Genomic DNA, 23,145 nt, shown 5'->3' on the forward strand with positions numbered 1-23,145 from the left:
ATGTGTCTCTACTCTTTTAACAACTGTAAAACACACTAAAGGCTGGTCTGTTGTGACTCTTCAGAGAGCTTTTTGGTCTCTTTCTGATTATAATATGTTTTCTGTCATTGTTAATAGATTTTATTTTGCTAAGCCTCCATTGGTAAGTGGTAGGCTACATGTTCTACTTAAAAGAAAGTACCTTAGTGTTCTGAAGAAGTCAGTTTGAATCACGTTGCCACCGCAGAGTCAAGCATCATCAGGTATTTTATTGGATGCTGTTGTCTTGGTTTGTTTTCCAGTCTAGATGTAGCCACTGGTCGCTGGCCAAAGGAAATAAATATGATTGGACAGATTGCGTCAACAGGATCTCTATTCCCACTGCTCCATGACCTTTCACTATTCACTTCTAATTTTGGCTCTTCCCACAGGACCCCCAACTGCATAAATACACTGTCCAGGACAGTCACACAGAAGCCTCTAGAGCTGATATTGTGTGTCTTACTGACTTCACACAACTGTCTGTTTAGGTGTCAGAAGTTTTAAACAGCCTCTGATTGCGTCATCATAATGTAAAGCATGCGTTGCCTGCAGTATAGTACACACAAGGGTTGAGTGGAAGTATGAAATGGATCTAAAAAAAAAATGATGTAGTTATTTTAGGATAATGAATCAAACTTCCACACTTCAATCATTTCTGGAGCTAGACAACTAATATGGCACATTCAGGAAGAAATTTGTAGGTTAAAATTATTTATATCATTCACAGTGCTCATTGTCTTTGCAGTTCAAATGTCTTTGTATGTCTGCATAGTAAGAAAACATTTGTATATGCCCTATTGGCCACAGTCATCACTGAAAACATTATGAAAACACTATTAGGAAAAGCAGTTTGTTAGCTAGCAATCTGTGGTCTCTGTGATTTAATCTGCTAACAAACATCACAGTCTGTGATTCATACAGTTATAAACACAAATTTGTTCTCAGTCTAAGTTTTGGTTAGGGAAGTTCCTGGTGACTAATTTCCTAATTGGGTAAATGGGAGGGAAAAAAGTCAGAACAAATCTACAAGTCTAAAAGTTACAAATAGTCAAAATGGAGTTCAGTTGAACATATATGGTTAAATATTGCATGTATAATCACAGACACAGTAATAGATTAGTTTGCTGAGTGTGGTTAATTGGCAGTGCTAGCACCATAGATTATATGGCTGCCACCAACATCCTTCTTTCCCTGCAGGAAAGCTTCCTTGCACCCGTATAGAAAGTGTTTACACATTACTGTAGTGATTATAAGTTTTGGGGGTGGGGGTTTCTTACGGCCTACATACAAACTTTCCTTTACCAGATCAATTCTATCTTATTCTATGCCGCTAAACTGTGGTGGTCTGTGTGGCTGTCACCTGTCTTACTTTCCACTTGTTGCTTGTGTACAACTTCCTTTCACACAGAGAGGTGTTTCTGTCTCCTTTTGACAAAGAGCTGTGGCAAAGTTTTACAGCCACATCATACAAAAGAGACTTCTACCTGGAAAGTCTTAAAAAATGTGTTTCCTGTCTTTGTACTTTGCTTCCAATCACTTTTTTGTATTTTATCTTCAGACCTCATTGTTATCTAGGGCAAAATGTAGTGCTAATTTATTCAAACCTATATATTTTACCATTTTTGTTTACTTTAGCCCCTCAGAGATAAATTTAGCTTCAGGTTTGTTAAGAAAACTGTTGAGTGGTTGCAGTGACAACGGTCTCGGAGGGATCCTCGAGAAACTTGTCAACATTCCTCCTAAAATGCTTTGAATCCAAACCACTGCTGTGGTAGGGCGTTTATATAAGCTACTTAAAGTCGGCGCATGGTAATGTCATCTTGAAGGATTAGATCCTAAATGGGTTTTTCCATCCATGGTATAAGCTGCATGCAAAGTTTGCCTAGCAACACTAGTTTGGTTTATCTCAAGATGATAAATAGGGTTGCAGTAACCTTTCATCAATGAGCCGCTGCTTCCCTGCATCACTGTAATGAACACTATCTGTCCGCCATATGTGACAGCATGCAACCGTCTGCTGCTCTACAGGCTGATTGGCATAGAGGAGTTTACAGTGCATTGAGTTGCAGGCCCTGATACAGTGTACACACCCTGCTCAGTTACTTCTAGTCTGGTTCTAGAGGCTAGAGAGGGCAATGAACACGAGATTATCTTGTATCCAACCGGTCAACAACATGCGGTCCTAGAGCTAATCACTAATTATCCCTGAATACTCTGAGTAGCACGTCAAGTAAGAGTCAGAGAGGAAGCAAGCAGACATAGTGCAGAGCAGAGGGAGTCTGCACCCTTAACAGTGCTCCAGTTTTGGTAAATGGGGAAATCACTATAATTGATTAGCAACTTGCCCTGAGTGAAAGGTTCATTAAATTTGTGTAAAAGGAGTTGTTTGATGCAAGTCTTCTGCCATTCCTGCCTCTAATGAGGTCATTTCTCAGTCCCGTGCAGCGATAAGACAAGACAAACTGATCAGTTAATAGTTAGATTTTGCACAAGCTGCTGTTTGCAGACAATGAGAGCCGATTAAAGAGTTTGTTTATCTAGAGGAATCAAATGAGGCCAGTTTGAAAAATTATCTCATAATGTTTCATTAACCTCACACTGGTGTGAATTTGGCACAAGGGGTGATTTGTAAAATTCCAGATTTCTGCTGTGTAGTAGGAGCACTCGTCATCTAAAGTGAATCACCTCCCTGTCAATTTGTTGTTTTTGTGTTTAATATTGCACTCATGCTGTGATTATTCCACTTTATATCTGGCTGGGCCGATCAGATGTAAAGATAAACAGTTTCACTTGTTAACAACTAAATTGTTGTAATTTAATTACATTTACAAAGTTTAAAAGGAATCAAATAAAAAAAACAAAAACAAAGGATAAACACCTTAAAATGTGTGAAAAATACTGTAAGTAGAGTTATTGAGAGAAGAAACAATTAGCCAGCTAATGAGCATTCAATAGACAGTTACTATATTGATTCTCCACAAGTCTCCTTTACTGTGCTGTGCACCTTCAGAGCAACTCTACCATGCTAACGTGAGTCCCATCCTTAACCTTTAAGATTAAGGTTTCAAGTCAGATTGTCATACAAAACTGAACAAACGGTTGAGACAATAGGTTCATCCTTCTAGCTGCTTGTTCCCGACACTATCAGTCATGCAATACACATCTGCAGAGTTTGACCAATTTGACTGTTTTTTTTAATAGTTCCGCTGATGGTGAAAGACCTTTTACAGTCTGCAATTACACCATCAAGGAGTGAAAAAAAAGTGTACATTTGGCCTTTAAAAAATAGGTCAGATGATATGGATCATCACAGGATGGCATGATATGAAAGCCTTATCCTCTGTCACTGAAACCTACACAGTCGTACACTGAAGCTCATGGCTGCAACCCATCTGATCTTATTATTCGTGTTTTCATTAGTATCTCTATTGTACTTTTGGCACCCTGCTGTATTCACAGCCACTGTTTTGGTCTGAAAATGCTTGTGACACCTTTTCCTCTTCATCACGAATCCCTGCCGACTCTGCTGCCAGGCAGTCTTCTAGAGGCAATCTGGGTCAGGCACCGTCACTGCTGATTAAAAAGGGGATTTTTTTGTCATCCATTGAGAGGGAGGAGCACTGGGATAAGAGGTGGGATGAGACAGATCATAAACACAGCAGCATCAACAGACTGTTGCCACAGAAACGTCCGGTTGTTAGGCTTCTGTGTTTTTTTTGGGGGGGGGAGGATGTGGAATTTTTCCTTTCCTGATGCAGTGATGGATACAGCCACTAGTCTGATCTTAAAAACAAAAATCACACACAGATACACCTTTGACTTTCCATACCTATAAATGTCCTTTTTAAGAACTTTATAGCAAGTCCTCTCCTTGGACAAGGTCTTACATGGATTCACATGGCTTTACCACAAATCCCAAACCTCATTGATTGAGTGGTGCATAAGTGGTTGCTCTGTGGGCTCCTAGGATTACACAGAAGCATGTTCAGCACTTAATCCCCATATCAGTGATGGCAGGGACTGAAGGATAACAGTGCCTAATTAAATGGACTCTGATCAATAAGTAGGCAGTAATCATAAGTGACTGTTTGACTCAGTCAGCCTTTATTTATTTCTCCAGTCCCACTGTGTTATGCTCCTTTCAATAGGTGTTGAATCAGAAGGCTTTCTGTGACACTGCAGTTGGATTTACATTAATCTGTATTAATATCTGCATAGAAGCATACATAATCTGAAAGGGACAAGGTTTTGATTTAGCTTTGGTGTCTGTTTCTGATCATATTTGAATAGGCTTTGGTTTCCTGTTGCTCTCCATTCGAGCAAAATAGGGATTGTATAATTTTAATCTGCACAAGTTGCACTCCTTAAACCATTTGCTATTAGCAATTTAGCTTCTTCATTCATTAACAATGACCATGAACACTTCTTGGCCCAGATATCTGCTGGCTATGGTGAAATTTTGGCCGTTGTCCTCAGAGGCTGAGTCAGCAAAATGGCTGATGGATTGATCATATCCTTCTCCAAAGTAAGAGTCCAGAGTGTATTGTATGATTGATTTCTGTGTTAAGTACTTAAAATTAATTTAAAAGGAAAATACTTTTTGTCATTATAAATTGAATGTCTTTTGGTTTTTGGACTTCCTGTTTTAAAAACAAGAAACACAAGTTTGAGGCTTCGAAAAAATGTCGTTAGTGTTATGTAACACTATTATGTAATATTTCACACACCAAATGACTAAACAGTTATTAATAATAAACAACAGATTAATCAGTACTAGCAGAAAGATTAAAAGTTTGAGTAGACTTTGTTTGTTAATGCTGTTTCTTAGTTGCACATGTCTAAGATGACCTCGCCCTTCTAAGGTTTCATTTTGACTCAGACTGTAATTACACTGATCTGAGACATTAGTATAAGACCTAAAATAGTAGTTTGTTCAGTCAGTCTCTTATAACTTACAGTAAATTCCTTCAGTAAGTAGTCAAATCGCACCTAAAGATGAGGTCACAGATGAGTTCCTCACAGTGCGTTGTACTAACTCTAAAATTAAGAATAAGAGAGCTGTGACAGAGTTTAGAGTCTGGATAGAAATATGTAATTTTTAATGCATCATCTCACAAAGTACACACACGTTTTCACAACTGTTTGTCTGTTGCTGATTTTAGCTATTGCCCGAATGCTTTCTGCCTTTTATTTGTCCTCAAAACACTTCACTCATCATATCTTCCGCATCAGTTCTCCTTTTCCTCAGGATGCAGCACAATTAGTGCTCCATTTTCTTTGGTGGCGGACATGATGTTGTACACTTGGCTGTGTTTTTATGTGCCTTCTCCCATCTTCCCGGGGAAAAAAGGAGAGATGGGCTGCTGGCATCTTTATTCTAATAATTAGGCCAAACCACCTGCTGAAGAAGCTGTTACCAGCTGCTGTCAGAGAGTCCAGAACCTCTCTGTGCTCCTCGTCTTCAATAGAGCAGCTGCAGCTCTCCAGCACAGACCGTATATGCGCTGGTCTTTTTGCCCCTTGCCTTGATCCAAGCAGCCCACTGCTCAACAGTGGAGACTGTGTCTAGCAACGTCTCAGCTCCAGCGTCTAAAAGCTGATTACAAACGGATCACTGTATGACCGGGCTTCACTCTGTTACATTAACTCCTACACACCATCTACCCGTCATTCTCTCCCTCTGTCTCTTTGTGTCTGTCCTCCTCTGCTGACCCTGCGTTCACAGACTTTGCAGTCTGGCCGAGTCCTCTGAGCTTCTAGCGTCACATCAGTAGTATGTTTGAAAGCATGCCCAGTCTGCTTATGTAATCGTACAGCACAGAAAGACCATCATTATTGTTGTAATAGCATTCAAAGCATCCATTACCCAAATATTTGGAAATTGCTATCCTGCAATTTCCAGAAAAGGCCTTACTGATCATTATACTGATAATGGCATGGTTAATAATATTGTTTAACTAATTGGGAGTGTGGATTTAAATCCATAGGACATGAAACAAAAACAAATGCACCTCGGTCAGATCCAGCTAATACTGGTGCCATTTAGGTTAATGAGGGCTTTCACTGCTTCCTGGAACAGTTTAATGACATAAGGTTAATTGGACTCAAAGATTAAGTTACTGCATTTCAGGCTAAAGTAGCATACTGTCATTGACCTGCGAGGTGAAAGAAAAGACAGATTATAGACACACTGAGAACAAGCCTCCTGGATTATGAAGTACAACTGTATGTGGGAGGACTTCTCATCAGTGTTGGCTGTAGGTTTGGAAATTTGCCCTCTGATGCATTAAATTTTTGATTCTAAATCTTCAAAATGGGGCTACATGTAAAGACATTAGTCTGTGAACTCTTAGGGCGACCGTGGTTCAGGGGGTTGGGAAGCTCATCTTGTAACCGCAAGGTTGCCGGTTCAGTCCCCAGCTCTGTCTGTCCTGGTCGTTGTGTCCTTGGGCAAGACACTTCACCCTACCGCCTACTGGTGTTGGCCAGAGGGGCTGATGGTGCGATATGGCAGCCTCGCTTCTGTCAGTCTTACCCAGGGCAGCTGTGGCTACAACTGGTTTGCCTCCACCAGTGTGTGAATGTGAGAGTGAATGAAATGTAAAGCGCTATATAAATGCAATCCATTATTATTATTATTATTATTATTATTATTATTATTATTATTATTATTATTACCAATGTACTCTTGCCTCAGTGGTGAAATGAAATACAACTTTTAAAAACAATCATTTTTAACTTCTTTCACCTCTGGCTAGGCCTTTTTAAAAATGTATTTTCCATAGTCCAACATGTATCTGTAAGGAGACACACAGGGTATGAACACTCTTTCTTTTTTTCTCTCTCTCTCTCTCTCCCAAAAGGTTTAATATGATGGACTCACTCTGTTTTATATAATGTATGAGGTCCAGATGAGGATTTTTTTTTTTTTTTTTTTTTTTAGATTAAAAACGCATTTATTTCCATGACAGGACTACAATGTTCCAGCTCTGTCTTGTATCTCACTCGATAAAAGGCTTTTTCTTTTTCTTTTACCATCCCGCTGCACAGTGTTTTACTTAAATGATTTTTCTCTGTATTGTCATCCAAAGGGAAGTGGCAGCTCAGCTGTGCCAGCCTCTGAATTATAAAAGAGGATAAAGATCTGTCTGACACAGATGATATATCATGTAGTATATAGTTTTTATACCTCTTAGACATGTAACGGTTTGTATGAACATAGTAAAACAATATATAATATAAGCAGGACAACTATATGTGGTGATTAATTTTTTAGTTTACAATATATCAGTGAGTGTATCTGACCAGCAACCTCAAACTCAGTGATATCCAGTTTTAGTTTATACAAGAGAAAAGAAGCACATTTGAGATGCCTGAATATTTGAGGGTTTTGGTTTACGGTACAGTTAGTTGGGGGGTTTTTTGTTTTGTTTTGTTTTTTTTGGTGGTCCTCCTATATTATATAAAGAGTATTTTACTCATATACATTGATTAGTGTGTAAATACATCTAACAAACTTATAATTCATCCATTAAAAATATGCAGGAGTGGGCGCTGGTTTGTGGAAGCTGCCAGAAGTTGCCTTGCCAACTTGAATACAGTGGCCGAGATGGACATCAGTATTTCGCCTAATTATGTTTTACATATGTGGCTCACGGTGTGGAGGAGAAGTGTTCCTGTGGCGTGGAGGGAAATTTTTAATTTGTTTCTGGACCATCAGACTCATATCAGGAGACAATAGGGTGATAACGTGAGGATGTGTAGCCTTTCGCGAGGCCCTATTTAGGCCACGACCTATCTGGGCTTAAATTGAGCCAGAGTCCGGATTAACGTGACGGGGTGTTAAGGGAAAAAGTCCTGCTGGAAAGCTGGTGTGTCAGCCGGGTGGAGGTCTGGCCGTGCTCTGCAGTAACCTCCCCACTCATCCTCAGGGTCAGAATGCTAATAGTATTAAACGTGTCCTCAAGCTGCAGTTTCTGTGTAGCAACCATATGTCAGTCAGTGAAACCATTTCCACACACAAGCAGCTGTTTTTATATCAGATCCCGGCTGAGTGTGCGCGAAGGGTTGGTCTCAAATTTGACATGATTTGACGTAAGCGGAAGTTAAAGTAGGATGATCCTGATGAAATGGCATTTGAATGTGAGTTGAGAGCCTACTTTGAGCTGAGGCTTTTTATTTAGGTCATGGCTGTGTAGAGTTAACAGGTTATTATTGGGTACAGCTGACTCTGTTTCTCTCCTCCAGCTTTAACGGAAAGTTGAAGTCAGTTGATCAGAAAATTGATTAAGTTCTTCGACTTTAGTGATTTTTTTTTTTTAATTCTCCTTCCTCTTGAATAAACCATCTAAACATCCTCTGGGATAACTAGAAAATAATTAATAGGCATTTGAAAGTTTGCAACTGTCTGGATTTTGGAAAGTTAGTGAGACTTCCTGCTTATCGCAAATGCTTTGACAAGTGATGCTGACGTTGATTCTAAAAGCTGGGTGGGTAGAAGCTTCGCTTCCTGTGGGGAAGGCTGCCTTCTAATTCTGTTAGTACTTGCTTACGGATAGCTAAAGATTTGGTGACCATTAATCGCCTTTGTACCTCATCAAAATAGGTTTCACCTCAGAGGCGACTATGGCATGACTTACCTGTTAGTAGTAATCCTGTTGGCATGAGGGAGGCTGGGTTTACATAACAAAGATCAGTATAAGGTGGTGTCCCTATCTTTGCATCTTTGTAACATGTGTCATACTTAATGTTTAAACTTTAACTTGTGTCATAACACAATTTATTTTGCTTAAATTAGAAATTTTCCTCTCAGTCAAGTGTTAGTGGTATCATTTTAAAGACGCTAGTGGAATGGTGCTTCACACACATAATCTCTGAGAAATGAACGATAAGAATTTAGTTCCCCTCAGAGTGCCTGAAAATGGATGACTGATTGAGATCAGATGTGACTCATTTAAAAAAAAAAAAAAAAAAGAAGAAGAAGAAGAACATGGACGGAAAAAAATTCTGGTCAAGCAGATAAGACACTGCGAGCTCCTTTGTGTTTAAAGTTTTCCTTATCTTTTAATTATTTATTTATATTTTCAGAAAATTGGTACCATTCAGAGCCACTTAACTCATCATTATGGTAAAAAAAAAAAAAAACAAAAAAAAACATCCTGCAGGTACAGCATGGCTGTCTGTGTTATTGGCAGAGATATGATGCAGTAAAACAAGAACCAGAAACGTTGTTACATGAAAGCGCTTGGGTAACTTTTTACTCCTAAATGATTCAGGACCTGATTTCTGGATATGCTTGCTTTCAAAGTGTTACAGGAAGATTGCAACGTCTTGTGAATTGCGTAAAATGTCTGTTTTTATTACAGCTCATGTCTAGATGGTGGTTGAAAAAGTCTGTATTTAGTAATGACAAAATGAAGCCACACACCAACCAGAGACATGATTCTGCTCTGAGGTCAAAGTTGGAACAACACACTGATGCACACCCCACACATTTATCTAGAGATACACAATACATGTATTTCACAGCAGCCATGGTATGAAAGGTGAACTCAGGTGTTACTAATGACATTAATTAGGCTCTGTTCAGCTTGGGCACAGAGCCTTCATTAATATGATTAGTAACACCTGTGAGGACTCAGGAAAAGACACAAAGCAGACTGTGTGCAGTAGCTGCCCCTAACTTACTTCCTGTCTAGCTTGTAGTCAGCTATCTGACCAGGCAAGAAGAAGGGCCATCAATTTGTGAATGAGGTGGGACAAAAGGGCAAAGGATTATCAAGACTCTTGGTGAAGTGTGCTGAAAGTTTCTTAAATTTATCTATCACAGCCCTTTAAAGTGAACTGTATTTTATGATTTTGCCTATTAGAACAATAACAGCTAACCTCAGCCGGCTAGCAATGATTAACTAGCATGTATCCCAGGCCAAACAATCCTCCACCACAAAATGGACTGGTACTCAGCAGTCAAGTCATTACTTACATCTTGCTCGTAGCAGGTTGGACCCCCCTTTTTCCTTTCAGAAATCCCTCAGTTCTTCATATGATAGATTCAGCTAGGTGCTAACCAAAGTTTCCTGTTCTCAGCTCTTAGGCGTGGCACCCAGTGTGGTCTTCTGCTGCTGTATCCTATCTGCTTCAAAGGTTCAAGTGTTACATTCAGAGATGCTCTTCTGCATACCCTGGTTGTAATGAGTGGTTATTTGAGTTACTGTTGACTTCCTGTCAGCTGAAGGTAGTCCGATCATTCTGGCATCTCACCTCTGGCACCATCAAGGCATTTTCCTGCTAGAAACTACTGCAGGAATTATATTTACATTTCAATTTAAATCCAGCCATTCTACTGTAAACCCAGTAGATCAGCAGTTTCTGAAGTACTGAGACCTGTCCGTTTGGTACCAATAACTATGCAGCATTCAGAGCCACTTAACTCATCTTTCTTCCACATTCTAATGTGTGGTTTTAAGTATGGCAGGTCAAGTCTACATATCTAAATGCACCGAAGATCTGTCATGTAATTGGCTGATTAGATAACTGCATTAAGTCTGTTGAACAGGTGTACCTAATAAAGTGTCCAGTGAGTGTATATATCTGCTAAAGCCACATTCAGCCATTCAAACAGCACTTTGCTCTATGCCTTTAAGTGCTTTTTAACTATCTCACACACTCAAACTCAGACGGATGCATCAGAAGCAATTTGAGATTCACTATCTTTTCCGAGGTCGCTTGGGATCAAACCACTAACCCACTGATTAGTAGACGATTCGATCTACCTCCACTGCTTCTTGGTTAGATGATTTTAAAATGGGAACTTTGTACCACACAACTATACAACTGTTATCTCATTAATAGTTTACTTCAGCCCTGGACTGTCACAACACATAGCACTCTGTGTACACCAAGTCACTTTATTACACTGTCCACTGCTTTCTGTTATACTCAACCACTTTAATTCCATCTGACATTAGCTCTGCTTGTTTTTCATGCAGTCATTTTTATTGTGTTATCTTGCTTTATTGAATCTATTAAGGCATTCGTAGAGCCTCTTTATTCTACATATTCAATTTCTTACATAGTGTTTTGTTGTGTTTCTTTTATTTATTTTTTTTACTTATTTATCATTGTACTTTATTTAGAATTTTATTGACTGAACTCTTTTATTTTACTTTTAGAAGGTCAGTAAGTAGAAAAAATATTTGGTGTAATTTCTATCTTATCGAGCTATTTTCTTTTTTTGCTTTTTTAAAAAAAAAAATTCTAGTTTATTTTTTATTTTTTTGCTCATTTCCCCTTTTGCTTTTGTTATTTTTACAGTGTTTGGTTTCAGTTTAGTTGTAGTCTTTTAATCTTTCAAATATGAATGGTATTTTTCAGGGGCAAATGAGGACAAATTACAAAATTCAAAATGGGTATTACAATGCTTTTAGTTGACTCTGTCACATAGATGTCCCAGTCTACACATGCATCAGTGCATACTCAGGCTAGTTGTGTTCACACTTAAACTAAAACTAGGGGTCATTTTCACTTTAGGTTAAAACAACTACAATAACCTTGGTCAACAAACGTTCTACTGGTGACAGCTGAAAACTAAAGTTAAATTAGATAATGCTGCACAAACTAAGCCCTTAGATGCATTTCATGAAGACTTGCTCCTAGAAGTACTTCGGTCCATTGCATAGTAGGAAATTTCTTTTCAAAACAGTTAAAAAATTCAGTCTTTACAAGTTTTGTGTTGTAGTTGAAGCACAGGACTTTTCTTGGGTGTAGTGTGTGACTTTTCTTAGTTAAAATCTCGTATTTCTCTGAATCTCTGTCAGAGTGACTGATGCCATCTCACTTCTGTGGAGCAAATTGTCCATGCTCCTCTGACACGTCTGGCCTATTTGAGCATTTCTCAATGTTCTTTAATCTTAAAAATGTCTTTACCCTCCTACCCAGAGGATTTGATGACCTGATAGAGCAGAAGAGGAGGAGAGGTTTTGGTGTGAAAGCTCTTAAATCTCCTAGCGTGTAAATGTTGCAGTCACTTTGATGTGACCTTGGAATCTTGTGCCTTTTCTTTTCCCTGTCTTGACCAAACCTTGGGGTTGAACGCATATTTAGGTTTCAGATGTGACGAGTTGGGATGCTGGTTTCATCTTTACTGGTCATTCAGCTCATTCAGGTTCAGTCTGGTCTCTTGTGAAAGTGTCACAAGCTGTTGTTTGGCTTCCCACACTACATTGTTCCTCTGCTGTTATTTAGCTCATGAGATTACTGAGCCTACTTGAGCAGGATTAATGGAGGAGTCGAAGGAACTCTTTGTACAGTGAGAGGAGGAAATGAACCAAGGATGGTGCACTTGTCATGGATCTGACATTTCGATTACTCTGTGTGTGTGTGTGTGTGTGTGTGTGTGTGTGTGTGTGTGTGTGTGTGTGTGTGTGTGTGTGTGTTTAACCTCACAGTGTGCTGGTTTATAATTTCAATACCCAGATTTGCGTGATCTTAAACTGAACTTTGCAGCTAAGGGCTTTTATAGGGTATTTGGGCTATGTGAACGCATGCATTATATCTATTTCTCTGGGTTTCATCTGGCATTAACCTGAGTGATTGTTATGAAGAGCCTGTCACTACCTTCATCATTTGTGTTATGGTTTAATCTGTGCATGGTGTTTTAAATACATCATTATAAACATCCGTAAGACAGAGGCACTAATGCATTGTTGTTTGAGCGGAAACACTATCAAAGTGTTCAGTTAGTTTAGCATCAGGAGATTACTAAACCACAAGAGTTGCATATGAAATGGTGATTCTGATCTACAGTTTGAATGATGCCTCCTGTTTTTGCGGGAGTATTTTTATATTCAACCCCGGTTTAAGATGCATCTGTGGGTTAATTAATATGGACGTGGCTTTTCTGGCTTTTTCCATTGGTCTCTAAGTCAATTACAGGGAGACAAAAACACTAGACCCAAGCTTTGTTATTAAATTACATCGAACATGCTCCCCAGAGAGTATAATTCACAGGGTACTAAAAGGCTTGAGTGAAGTACAACATGAACAAATTGGTTTGTTTTGTACTTATCTTGTAACGGGACAGCTAGAAGGGAAAAGAGAGATTACGCTGCTGTTGTGTATTGTTCTTCATGCAGGTTTAATGTGCTTAACTTGGGTTTTAGTTTTTACTCCTGCTGAATCATATTGTGGAAAAATATAATAATTTATAGTCAGTGTAGCTACACTTGTTTGTTTGGGGGTTTTTTTTGTTTTGTTTTTTGTTTTACCAAAGAGCCAGGGTCTCCATTCAGCTGTAAAAGTAACCAAGTTGTTCTCTTAATGCATCATTATGTCCATTTAGTCTGCTACTTTTTGTGCAACTGAAGAAAACGGATGGATTTTTTTGCATTTGGGGGGTTGATTTTTGGCTGTCTAAAACAAGAATTGACAATCAAGAGAGACTCTTTGATTCAGAAAAAGTCCTCTGACCGTTGATCTCTGGTGACCAAAGACAAAAAGAGTGGATAAGGAATTTAGGTTCCTATTCTTTCCACACATCCAATAATTCAGTAATGTCTATATTATTATTATTATTATCACACAATAAAATCTGACTGGACTGAAAAGACTACTGAAAACACTCAAACCAGAGTAATGGAAGCAAAACTGGAAAAACTGTGACTTTTGAGAGATGAACGCATGCAAAGATGCATCAAAATATCAGAGCCGTGCACAAACTCATGAGATGAACCTTTTTTGGATCGTTTTGTTGCAATTCACCCAGTGCTCAATGCAGTGAATACTGTGATACTCTATAGTCTTACACAGTTTGTGAGTTTAACTTTCTTTTTGAGCCATGTTACACACCGTGATATTTAAAATGGTTGCATTGTCATTGTTTGTGGTGCAGCTCTGAAGAATCTTTAGATAAAAGCATAAAAGCGGTACACACCACCGATATTTGCTGACTTAGTGGTGACGCTCATTTTGGCGAGAAACAGCTAGATTTTGTAGATATACAAATGACCGTGTATCTAACAGCAGCTCCAATGTGGGAACAGTTAGTCGCCATGTCAAGAAATAAACTGGCACACAAAACACTACAAATTTTGTTGGTAACTGTAATTTAGCTTTTTTTTAAATGCTATTATGCAGGCCAACTCATGACATGCCTGCCTCTGTTGCTATTGACCCATAACATATAAAAAGTGTAAAACCCTATCATTTCAGGTGGGGATTATCTCTGACTTTTAAATTGCACTGCCCTTGTTTCTCCTCCAGAAGCAGCAGATTGATAAGGGGCCTTACTAGATTACTAACCTTTTTTTTTCTTCATTTGAGCCTGTGGCTTAAATGTTATCATCAAGATACAGCGTTTCTAAGAGCAACCAGGGGTAGGCAGAGACATTTATCCTCTCAGTGGTTGCTGATTCGTGGACTACTGAGCTATCATCTCCTGGAAGGTGATTTCACTAACTGAATTTCCTCTCTGGGGTTTCCTGTGGTGAAAGCAATTGTGATGTTGCTATGTGAAAGCAACACTTAGTTTCTAAGGAAACGCGAAAGAAATAGTGCATAGGCCTCATTTGCAACACCACAGGCAAATTTAGTAGTCACGTAGTGGTGGCTGCAGTCCTCTTCTTTTTTTGAGTGCTTTAAGCTAAACTCTTTGTTAGGTATATAGTAAACACTTCCTAATGAGATACAACAACTTCCTCTGTGTGTGTGTGTGTGTGTGTGTGTGTGTGTGTGTGTGTGTTTGAGTTGACAATTTATTAAAAAAAAAAAAAAAAACTTCTCACATTTGGAAGTCTTGCATTCAGACACAGCAAAGGAAATTTGTCAGCCACCTGCCAAAATCTCAGAAAATAGCAGAAGGAATAGGTGAAAACCTGTCATGATCCAGTGCCTCATGACTACATCTGGGTCTTTGTTCATTTCCGTGCTGGTCTGACTGTCAACCACAAATATGTTTCACTTGTATTCTTCAGAACAACAGCCAAATGTTCCCATCACGACTTGAAAGGCTCTTTCTGTTTTGTTTCACTCCTTGTCTAGCTTAAATGAGCCTGTTTATACCGCATTAAAATGGAGAAGAGGGTATAGGTAGTAAACCCCACCTAGCAAATCTGTGAGCCATTTCCTTTATGCGAAGAATAAACTATGATGTGAATGAGGCTCATGTGTTGACTCCCTTCCTATGTGGGTGGTCAAGGCAGGAAGCAGGCCTGATGCATTTGCTCTCAGCACAAGCAAAGACATACACGGCTTAGTCACAGTTTCCATGTTTTGTTTTGTTTTTTTTGTTTGTTTTGTTTTTGTTAAGTGGCTGCTTTTGGCATGCAAACAACATCGTCCTGGTAGCAGAAATATTTTTAATGCCCCAAGAGAAGGAAGCAGAATTAGCAGGGATGTTTTCATTTCATTTTGATGGTAATTCGAAACTGCATTTCTTGTGCGCAGCAGTAGTTAAACTTAAACTCGGATCTGGTTTGTCGCAGTACAGCTCTCCACACTCAGGTCTAATAATACCGCAGATCACAGGACAGACTGTCGGGGGGATATTTGTCTCCCAAATTGAGCTTTGAGTCTTCATTATCTCCCTGCAGTCTGAGTCATAGTGCCAGACTTCCACCCCGCTGACAATGCTCTAATGAGGATTTTTAGATCAAGCTTCAAGCTGCCCACCATAAGACTGGGACAGAACCACTGTTTTCCATTGTCAGGTGTGTATGTTATGCTGTGAGTTTGATAGGGCTCAGCCATGTGAGCATAACAAACACAGTCACTGTGTGCTGCCACCAATAGCATTGTGGTTTTTAACTGACTTGATCTTTCATGACAGCTGCATTGCTTCTGTGTTTGCCGTCATGCTCCACAGTGTAACTTCTGAATAGGGCCGCTGAAAACGAAGAGAATACTGTGGAAGATTTGCTGTCGTTCTATTTTGATACATTTTGAAATTGAATATCTTCGTGTAGCTGCCCAGAAAAAGTAGGACAATTGAAGGTGTCACTTTTAGGCTCTTAGAACTCTTAGAACTTTTTGTACTATTTTCAGACCTTTTATGGGCTAAATATTAAACCAGTTTCCATCCATCTGTTTTCTTAACTGCTTCTCCAACTAGGCTGGAGTTCATCCCAGCTGTCATAGGGTGAGTGGTGGGGCCACTACTCATTTGATAAACAAACGAGTAGAGTACAGGGAGTCAAGTGCCCTCGTTAGGTGTTGTTTGTACTGTATTCTGATTTTCCTAAATCTTGCTCCTCTGTGAGAACACCCTCCATCTTACAAAGACTAAAACTAACTCTGTAGCTACTTAAAAATAAGTTAAATCTAAAGATTTTTAATGAATACAAACTCAAATGAGCAAATTAAATTAATTAAAACTGCTTGATGCTTTCTCATACTATGTCTGTTTACCATAAATGTTTAACACTACCCAGAACATATTAACAAGACTTTGAGAGAAAAAAAAAAAGCATTTAGGTTACTTTAGGTTTTTGTCCCAGTATAAAAATATATCCTAGAGTACTGGATGTGTAGAAATCAAACTTTAAACTTAATCAATGTTTCTTTGCAGGAATCCTCTTCTCTACACTGGTGTTCGGACCTGCCTGCGGCTTCATCCTTGGATCGCTGTGCACTAAATTCTATGTGGACGCCATCTTCATTGACACCAGTGAGTTGAATGTGTCCCTACTCTGTGATCCTCTCGTGTGTTCTTTTTTTGGCATGTGCAGTTTATTGACCGATACCATGCCTCTCCGCAGGTAAACTGAACATCACTCCAGAAGACCCGCGATGGATCGGGGCCTGGTGGGCAGGCTTCCTCCTGTGTGGTGCCTTACTCTTCTGCTCTGCTGTCTTGATGTTTGGCTTCCCACAGTCGCTGCCAGCAAGGGAGCGGGAGGAGGGAGCAGATAGCGAGCAGGTTATGCTTCCTCCCTCTCTGAGCTCAGACTGTGAGACTCCTAAGCCCAGCAACGGAGTCGTAGTTAACCATGAGCCTGCCAATAGCCCCACCTGCTGTCAGCAACTCAGGGGTGAGCATGCAGCATCCAGTGTGGTACTGCAGTTTTTTTGGTTGTTGGTGTTGTTTTTTTTAATGCAAGCACGTATGGAACAAAAACACACAACATTTTATATTTTTAATTGTTATATTTGCCAAATGCTATGAAGTACTGACAAAACAGAAGTGCTACAGTCCTTTTTAAATAAAATCTGTTAGTGTAAATGGTACTAGATTAGTTATAATATCATTCTTTGTAGTATTATGTGTCATTAAAGGTAACCTATGATTTTTTTTTCTTATTTTTTACTGTTATAGTGACAAGTGCTCATGTTAAACATGGTCAGATGGTGAGGTCAACATATACGTATATAATCCCTGTAAACCAAAAGCTCAGTTTCAGACTGTGCTCAATGCTCTGTTTCAGACATCTATCATTAGTATGGTCATCTCAGCTTATGTTCAAACTTGCTGTTTTCAAGGGGCAGCCAATCAGAATAAAGCTGACTCAAAGAAAAGTAGGCTTGTATGAGACAAAGGATAAACTTAGGAGCTCCTTCAAGGCCCATAATATAACACACATTAGAATTGAACTGTAAATCTACTCTAGCTACTGGAGTCTAAACTAGGTCCCCACATCGCACCATTGCAAGTTGTACTTGTATATATATTTTAATTAACAAGTTTGTAAAATTTGAAATATCTGTCTCATTAAGGGGAAAAAAGATACAAGTGAAAGAGTATGCAACTTTTAAAAGTAAAATGTAACTACTAGAAGCACTTGAACACTAGTTTTGGATTAGTAGAGTTGGCTCAAAAGTGTCCTTTATTACACAGCTGCAGAAATGGTAAAGCTTTTGGAAGTGACTGGATCATAATTGGTGTTGTTTCATTTCTAAACACATGTAATCAGTCAGAACAGGTGCTGAAATAACAAAAAAGGCATCAAGAGAATCTTGTCCCTTGTGCACACTGGTGTGCTAAACCCTCAATGCTTATCTTTCCTCTTTCCTTTTATGACCAGTGATCCCCACGGTGACCAAGCAACTCCTGTCGAACCCTGTGTTCACCTGCATCGTCCTGGCGGCCTGTATGGAGATCGCCGTCGTAGCCGGCTTTGCAGCCTTTCTGGGGAAATATCTTGAGCAGCAGTTCAACCTCACCACCACCTCTGCAAATCAGTTGTTAGGTTTGTATTCTGTGCAAAAAGTCGCACGTATGCACACTTTTTTTTTTCTTCTGCAGAGGAGTATAATAAACCGATTTGGGCCTATCTTGTGTTTAAGGTATGACCGCTATTCCATGTGCGTGTCTGGGGATCTTCATGGGTGGTTTGCTGGTGAAGAAGCTGAATCTATCAGCGCTGGGAGCAATCCGAATGGCCATGCTGGTCAACCTGCTGTCCACCGCCTGCTACGTCTCCTTTCTGTTCCTTGGCTGTGATACGGGTCCCGTCGCAGGAGTGACCATCCCGTATGGCAACATGTAAGAAAAAATATTTCATATTATCACTTGTTACATCCTCTGCTTAAAAGCATCAACGAAAAGTGGAGACTGACACCGAAGTTTGTAGAAACACTGGTTTTAAATTACTTAATAACCACAACTAAAAGGCTAAAAGTGGCATATTCCTCACGCTAACCTCAGCCGTGCCTTGATCCAAGGCGAGTAGGGGCTGCAGACTGATGTAACACAATAAATAAAGCAGTTGAAGTAGCTGTCAGCCAAGATCATGTGGAGAGGTGCAAGTTGAGATTATCTTTTACGTGTGAAAGAGGGACGAGTTAGAGCGCTGTTGCTCAGTGTGGCATTCTGATCTTCAGGCTTCTGGCCTATGTTTACTTCCTGGATAACCCGTTTTAAAACTGCCTGTGGTTACATAAAGTTTGCCTTTTTGATTACAATCCAATTCAGTACGGAGAGACTATTTGAAAGAATTGAACACAATGTGTTGAAGCGCAGAGTTTGGGTAATAAACTATTTGATGATTAGACTCAGATGAAGCTACATAGCAGAGCAGTCCCACCAGTGTTGGGAAATAGGACAGGACCACCCTGGAGTCTAGACGCTGCTGGTGGTGATGGAGATAAAGCAGATGGACTCAGACGAGGGTCTCTGAGCGAACAAAATGAAATCGAGATGTAGTGGAGGCGGGCCACAGTGAGCACCAAGATTTAAAGCACAGGTAACAGAGGCTGATTGACTCGCTGAATAAGAAAATAAAGTTACTGGAACAGAGATGATGATGAAAGAAGTGATCTAACAATAGACTAGAAGCCCAACCATGCAGGAATGCAGGCAAACGAGTTAATACTAGGTCTTCCTTGTTGAACTTGCATAGAAGCTTCATTCACACGTCGCCAGAAATGGTGTCCTTAATGTAAGATGAGATGAACTCATCAGTGGAGGAATGGCAGATATCTAATGATATATTTCTGTTGTCCTCACTTCAGCGTGTTTTCATGTCATAGATTGAGGAGGAACGAAATGCACTGTTAACATTTCAAACCCAGTTTATCGAACGAGAATACAAGCAGTTAACAAACTCTAGCAGTGAAAAGCGGTGCTGCTGCAAGGCTGGAGGACTTTTTTGCAGGTGAACTGTAGGGACTATAAATGTGTAAATAAAAATTCTTATCACTGTTGGACATTGGGGCAAAGATGGGACAGAGGGCTTACTTTTTATTCAAACAACTTTGTGTCATCTTGTCGAGTCTATAAAAAGATTTTCTGTTTGGAAAGTGGCCTCGAGGGCTTCATGAACAGAATATGAATGTGACAGACTTCACTGAATCAGACACCAATAAAAAGAGCTTTAAAGCAAAGCTATTATGCAGCAGGACACATTATTCACTTTCATATTGATAAACCTTTCAAGTGAAGCTCTGCTGTTAGAAGGAACTTTGTATTTATTATGTCGTTTGTCATAAATTAGCATGAATCACTGTCTCATGCGCACACTTTTTAACTTAAATTCTTTACTTCAAAGGTAAAAAGACAGATTGTTTTTATATAACCTAAAGAAGTACATGAGGATAAACTCGTAATTTTACTCCACAAAACAAATTATATGATAATATAACAAATATGGTGTTTGGCTTCTTCCTTCTAATAGAAACAAACATCTCAAATCAGAACAGACACATTGCATTCCTCTGCAGAGGTTTAAAAAAAATTCCTTCACATTATGCATGTATCTTGAATCCAAGGATATCAGCCTGTGGATTAATTCGTGATATCAAGATTGCTCCCTTTTCTCATCTCATGTTTTATAACTATTTGTGACGGCATGAAGTAAAATGCCCCCATTTTGACGTGTATCTGAATAATACTGTTAAAAAAATCAGGATGTAGTGGCAGAGAGTGAGGCAGAGCTACACCTAGGCATACACCATACCCCACAGATCATCTGACGTGGACACACACAGTATGTGGAATTGTAGGTGGTTATTGCTCTGTTAACCCCCCAGCAGGGCTGGGTCTAAAACCTTTTTTTTTCCTCTCTGGTAGAAATCCAGCTTTACTGCGAGTGCTCTTTTGTTTTGTTTTTCACAATCCAAAGTCTCCTTTTTCTTTTTATATTGGATTTGAATTTAGAGGGAATAATCAATGATAGCCTCTCAGAATGATAAGGAGTCCTTTAAAAAAAAATGCCTGTATTCAGATCTAGATAGACTCCATATGTAATCGCTTCAATCTTGCACCAAGCCTGACAGTTTTCATGCAGATCTACCCTTAACTTCTTAGTAATCCTGCCAGTGGCCTCTTCAATTGTACTACCTGCCACAGAACAAAGACCTTATTTATCATCTTAGTAACTCTGTCACTTCTTACTGGGGTGCATCAACATAGTAAGGTTAGAGATCAACAGGTATTAAATCACCTCCTACTGACCAATCACTTCTCCAGAAAACAGTGTCACCACAGCTGGAAAAAGCCTCTGACTTCTGCACAGATAGTAGAAGGGTCTTACTTTTTAATGTCTAATTTCTGATGCAATACACAGATGACCATTAAGAAGTATAAATTCTTAGATGCAAGTTTATTCCTTCATTTTTTCTTCCCTATTACATTAAATTTGCACATAGTCTAAACCTAAATTTGAATTCTGTTTTTAATGTGTTTCTTACTTGCTCTCAGATTCTGCTGTGTCCTAATAGACAGGATACAGCTGTGATATTGATGATTCTGTTTACTGTCAGCGCAGTCAGCGTTTTGCTGGTTTTCTTTCCTGGCTTCAAATAAGCTAAATTTTATTATTATAGCAGCTCTTTTCCAGTCTTATTGACCAAAGCACTTAAAGTGCTCCTGCATTCATTCAGGCCTTTTAATACTAAACTGCTGTGCAACGCTTCTCCTCACACACCGCTGCTTAGTCAGCAGCAGAAATGATGCTTTCAGTCTGTATTGTGCGTTTAACCTCTTTATATTTTTCCCCATACTTTCCTCATAATTTTATCTTCCTTGGCAAAGTCACCCGCTCTGCTGCCAGTATACTTATCTAAACTTTTAATTTTGATTGTTGTGCCAACATCAAACCTTTCAAGTGAATGTGCGATTGAGAAACCCTGGGTAACCTTGGTGAGTTGGTTAGCAGCTTCGTGTGGCTGCTTATCATGATTTTTGATGTTTGGGTAAATGAATTCAGATAATTAACAGATATCAGAAGTATGCTGAACTCGCTTCATAGTGCAAAGCCCAGGTAAAAAAAAAAAATCTACTCACTGCTCCACTGTTTTTAATGCTTTAATCTTGTTATTGTACCACAGCTAAACCTGCAACAGCAGCAAATATTTGTTTAATCAGTCAATCATCATATTTTAGTTAAAAATGATTACTTTTGGTTGCTGTGTCTCATTTAAGTCTTTAAGCCTGTTTAAGTCAGGTAATCAATACATTACATTTAGCCCTAATGAAGCTAATTATTAGTTACAAATGATGATGGTGTTTATTAAGCGGATGTTAATGTAAGTGTGCGATATAAACAGGGGGCAGGAAGTAGATTAAGAGGAGGATAATTGATCTGTCACACAGCGGCTGTTTTTAAGGAGGGGGAGATTTTACACTCACACACACATACGCAGAAATCCAGCTGTGTTTTGCACACAGATGTGTTGAGGTTCCTCGAGAACAGCGTACCTGTTTGGATCACTTTGAGACCGATAGCACTGTATTTTGCGGGGGTTTTGGCATTGAGCTCCTTCTCTATCTTTTTACCATTGTGCTAGTAAAAGATATTCATGTGTTCAGATGAATATTATGCACCTCCTTTTATTTGCAGCGCACTTTGAGACCTCCATGAGTCCAAGGTTGCTTCTTTTTCAGTTAAATAAAAGCATTCAGGCTCAGTCTTCAGCCTTGGCGTTGCTTTTATCTCTTTAATAAAGTGTGAACTCAGTGATTTAGTCTGTGTGCTCATCCTGTAGAAATACTGAATGTTTGGGCCGCTTTTGAAATTGGTAGGCTAAAACCAACTTGTTCCAGAGCGGGTTAGGAGAGCTGCGTCGTTTCCATGGAGATGTTAAAAGTGAAACAGTGTCCATAATATCTGATAAAGGGCTCCTTCTAGTTTTACAGATGTAGCTTACAGCTGTTTCTCTCTGTTTAGGACCCTGCAGGGGAGCAGGAAACCAGATGCTCAGTGCAACAGTCAATGCAGCTGCTTCACCTCCTCCATCAGCCCTGTGTGCGGCTCCAACGGCATCACCTACCTGTCCGCCTGCTTCGCCGGCTGCAGCCGAACTGGGATCCCCACATCCAACATTTCTCAGGTTTTCATTTTGCTTTTGCCCTCTGATTATGATGAGTACCAGCAATGTTGATGAGGACTGTAGCACAGAAAAGCCACCAGAAACCTTTATAGTGTTCACAGATATGAAGTCCCAGTATTTCACAGCTCTGTCATCAGCATGCACATGCTGGGCAGTCAGGTGGTAACGTGCTTGTTTCAAGATCAGATGCTGACTGCAGATAATGTCTTCTATATTCAAATCACATCAGCTCAGCAGCACAAAATATCACCACTTCACTGCTGCTGAATTTTTTTTGCTTTTCTTTTTTTCAGTTTTTAAGTGCTACTAAAACAAACACACATTGCTTTTTTCTACTGAGGATTTTGATCCAGACGTGAGGAG

At 39.4% G+C, this 23,145-nt stretch overlaps 1 protein-coding gene across 1 annotated transcript in view; it reads left to right on the top strand.

Annotated features, from left to right (window-relative positions):
- The window catches only part of slco3a1a (solute carrier organic anion transporter family member 3A1a), a 34,286-nt gene that overhangs the window by 8,769 nt on the left and 2,372 nt on the right, over window positions 1-23,145 (top strand). The window contains exons 3-7 of the mRNA XM_063479706.1: window positions 16,583-16,681; window positions 16,773-17,045; window positions 18,036-18,200; window positions 18,298-18,496; window positions 22,620-22,782. Of these exons, the coding sequence (XP_063335776.1) occupies window positions 16,583-16,681; window positions 16,773-17,045; window positions 18,036-18,200; window positions 18,298-18,496; window positions 22,620-22,782 (899 nt within the window). The remainder of the gene's footprint in view (window positions 1-16,582; window positions 16,682-16,772; window positions 17,046-18,035; window positions 18,201-18,297; window positions 18,497-22,619; window positions 22,783-23,145) is intronic.

This window comes from Pelmatolapia mariae, linkage group LG7 (genome assembly GCF_036321145.2).
Source record: "Pelmatolapia mariae isolate MD_Pm_ZW linkage group LG7, Pm_UMD_F_2, whole genome shotgun sequence".
Lineage (NCBI taxonomy): Eukaryota > Metazoa > Chordata > Actinopteri > Cichliformes > Cichlidae > Pelmatolapia > Pelmatolapia mariae.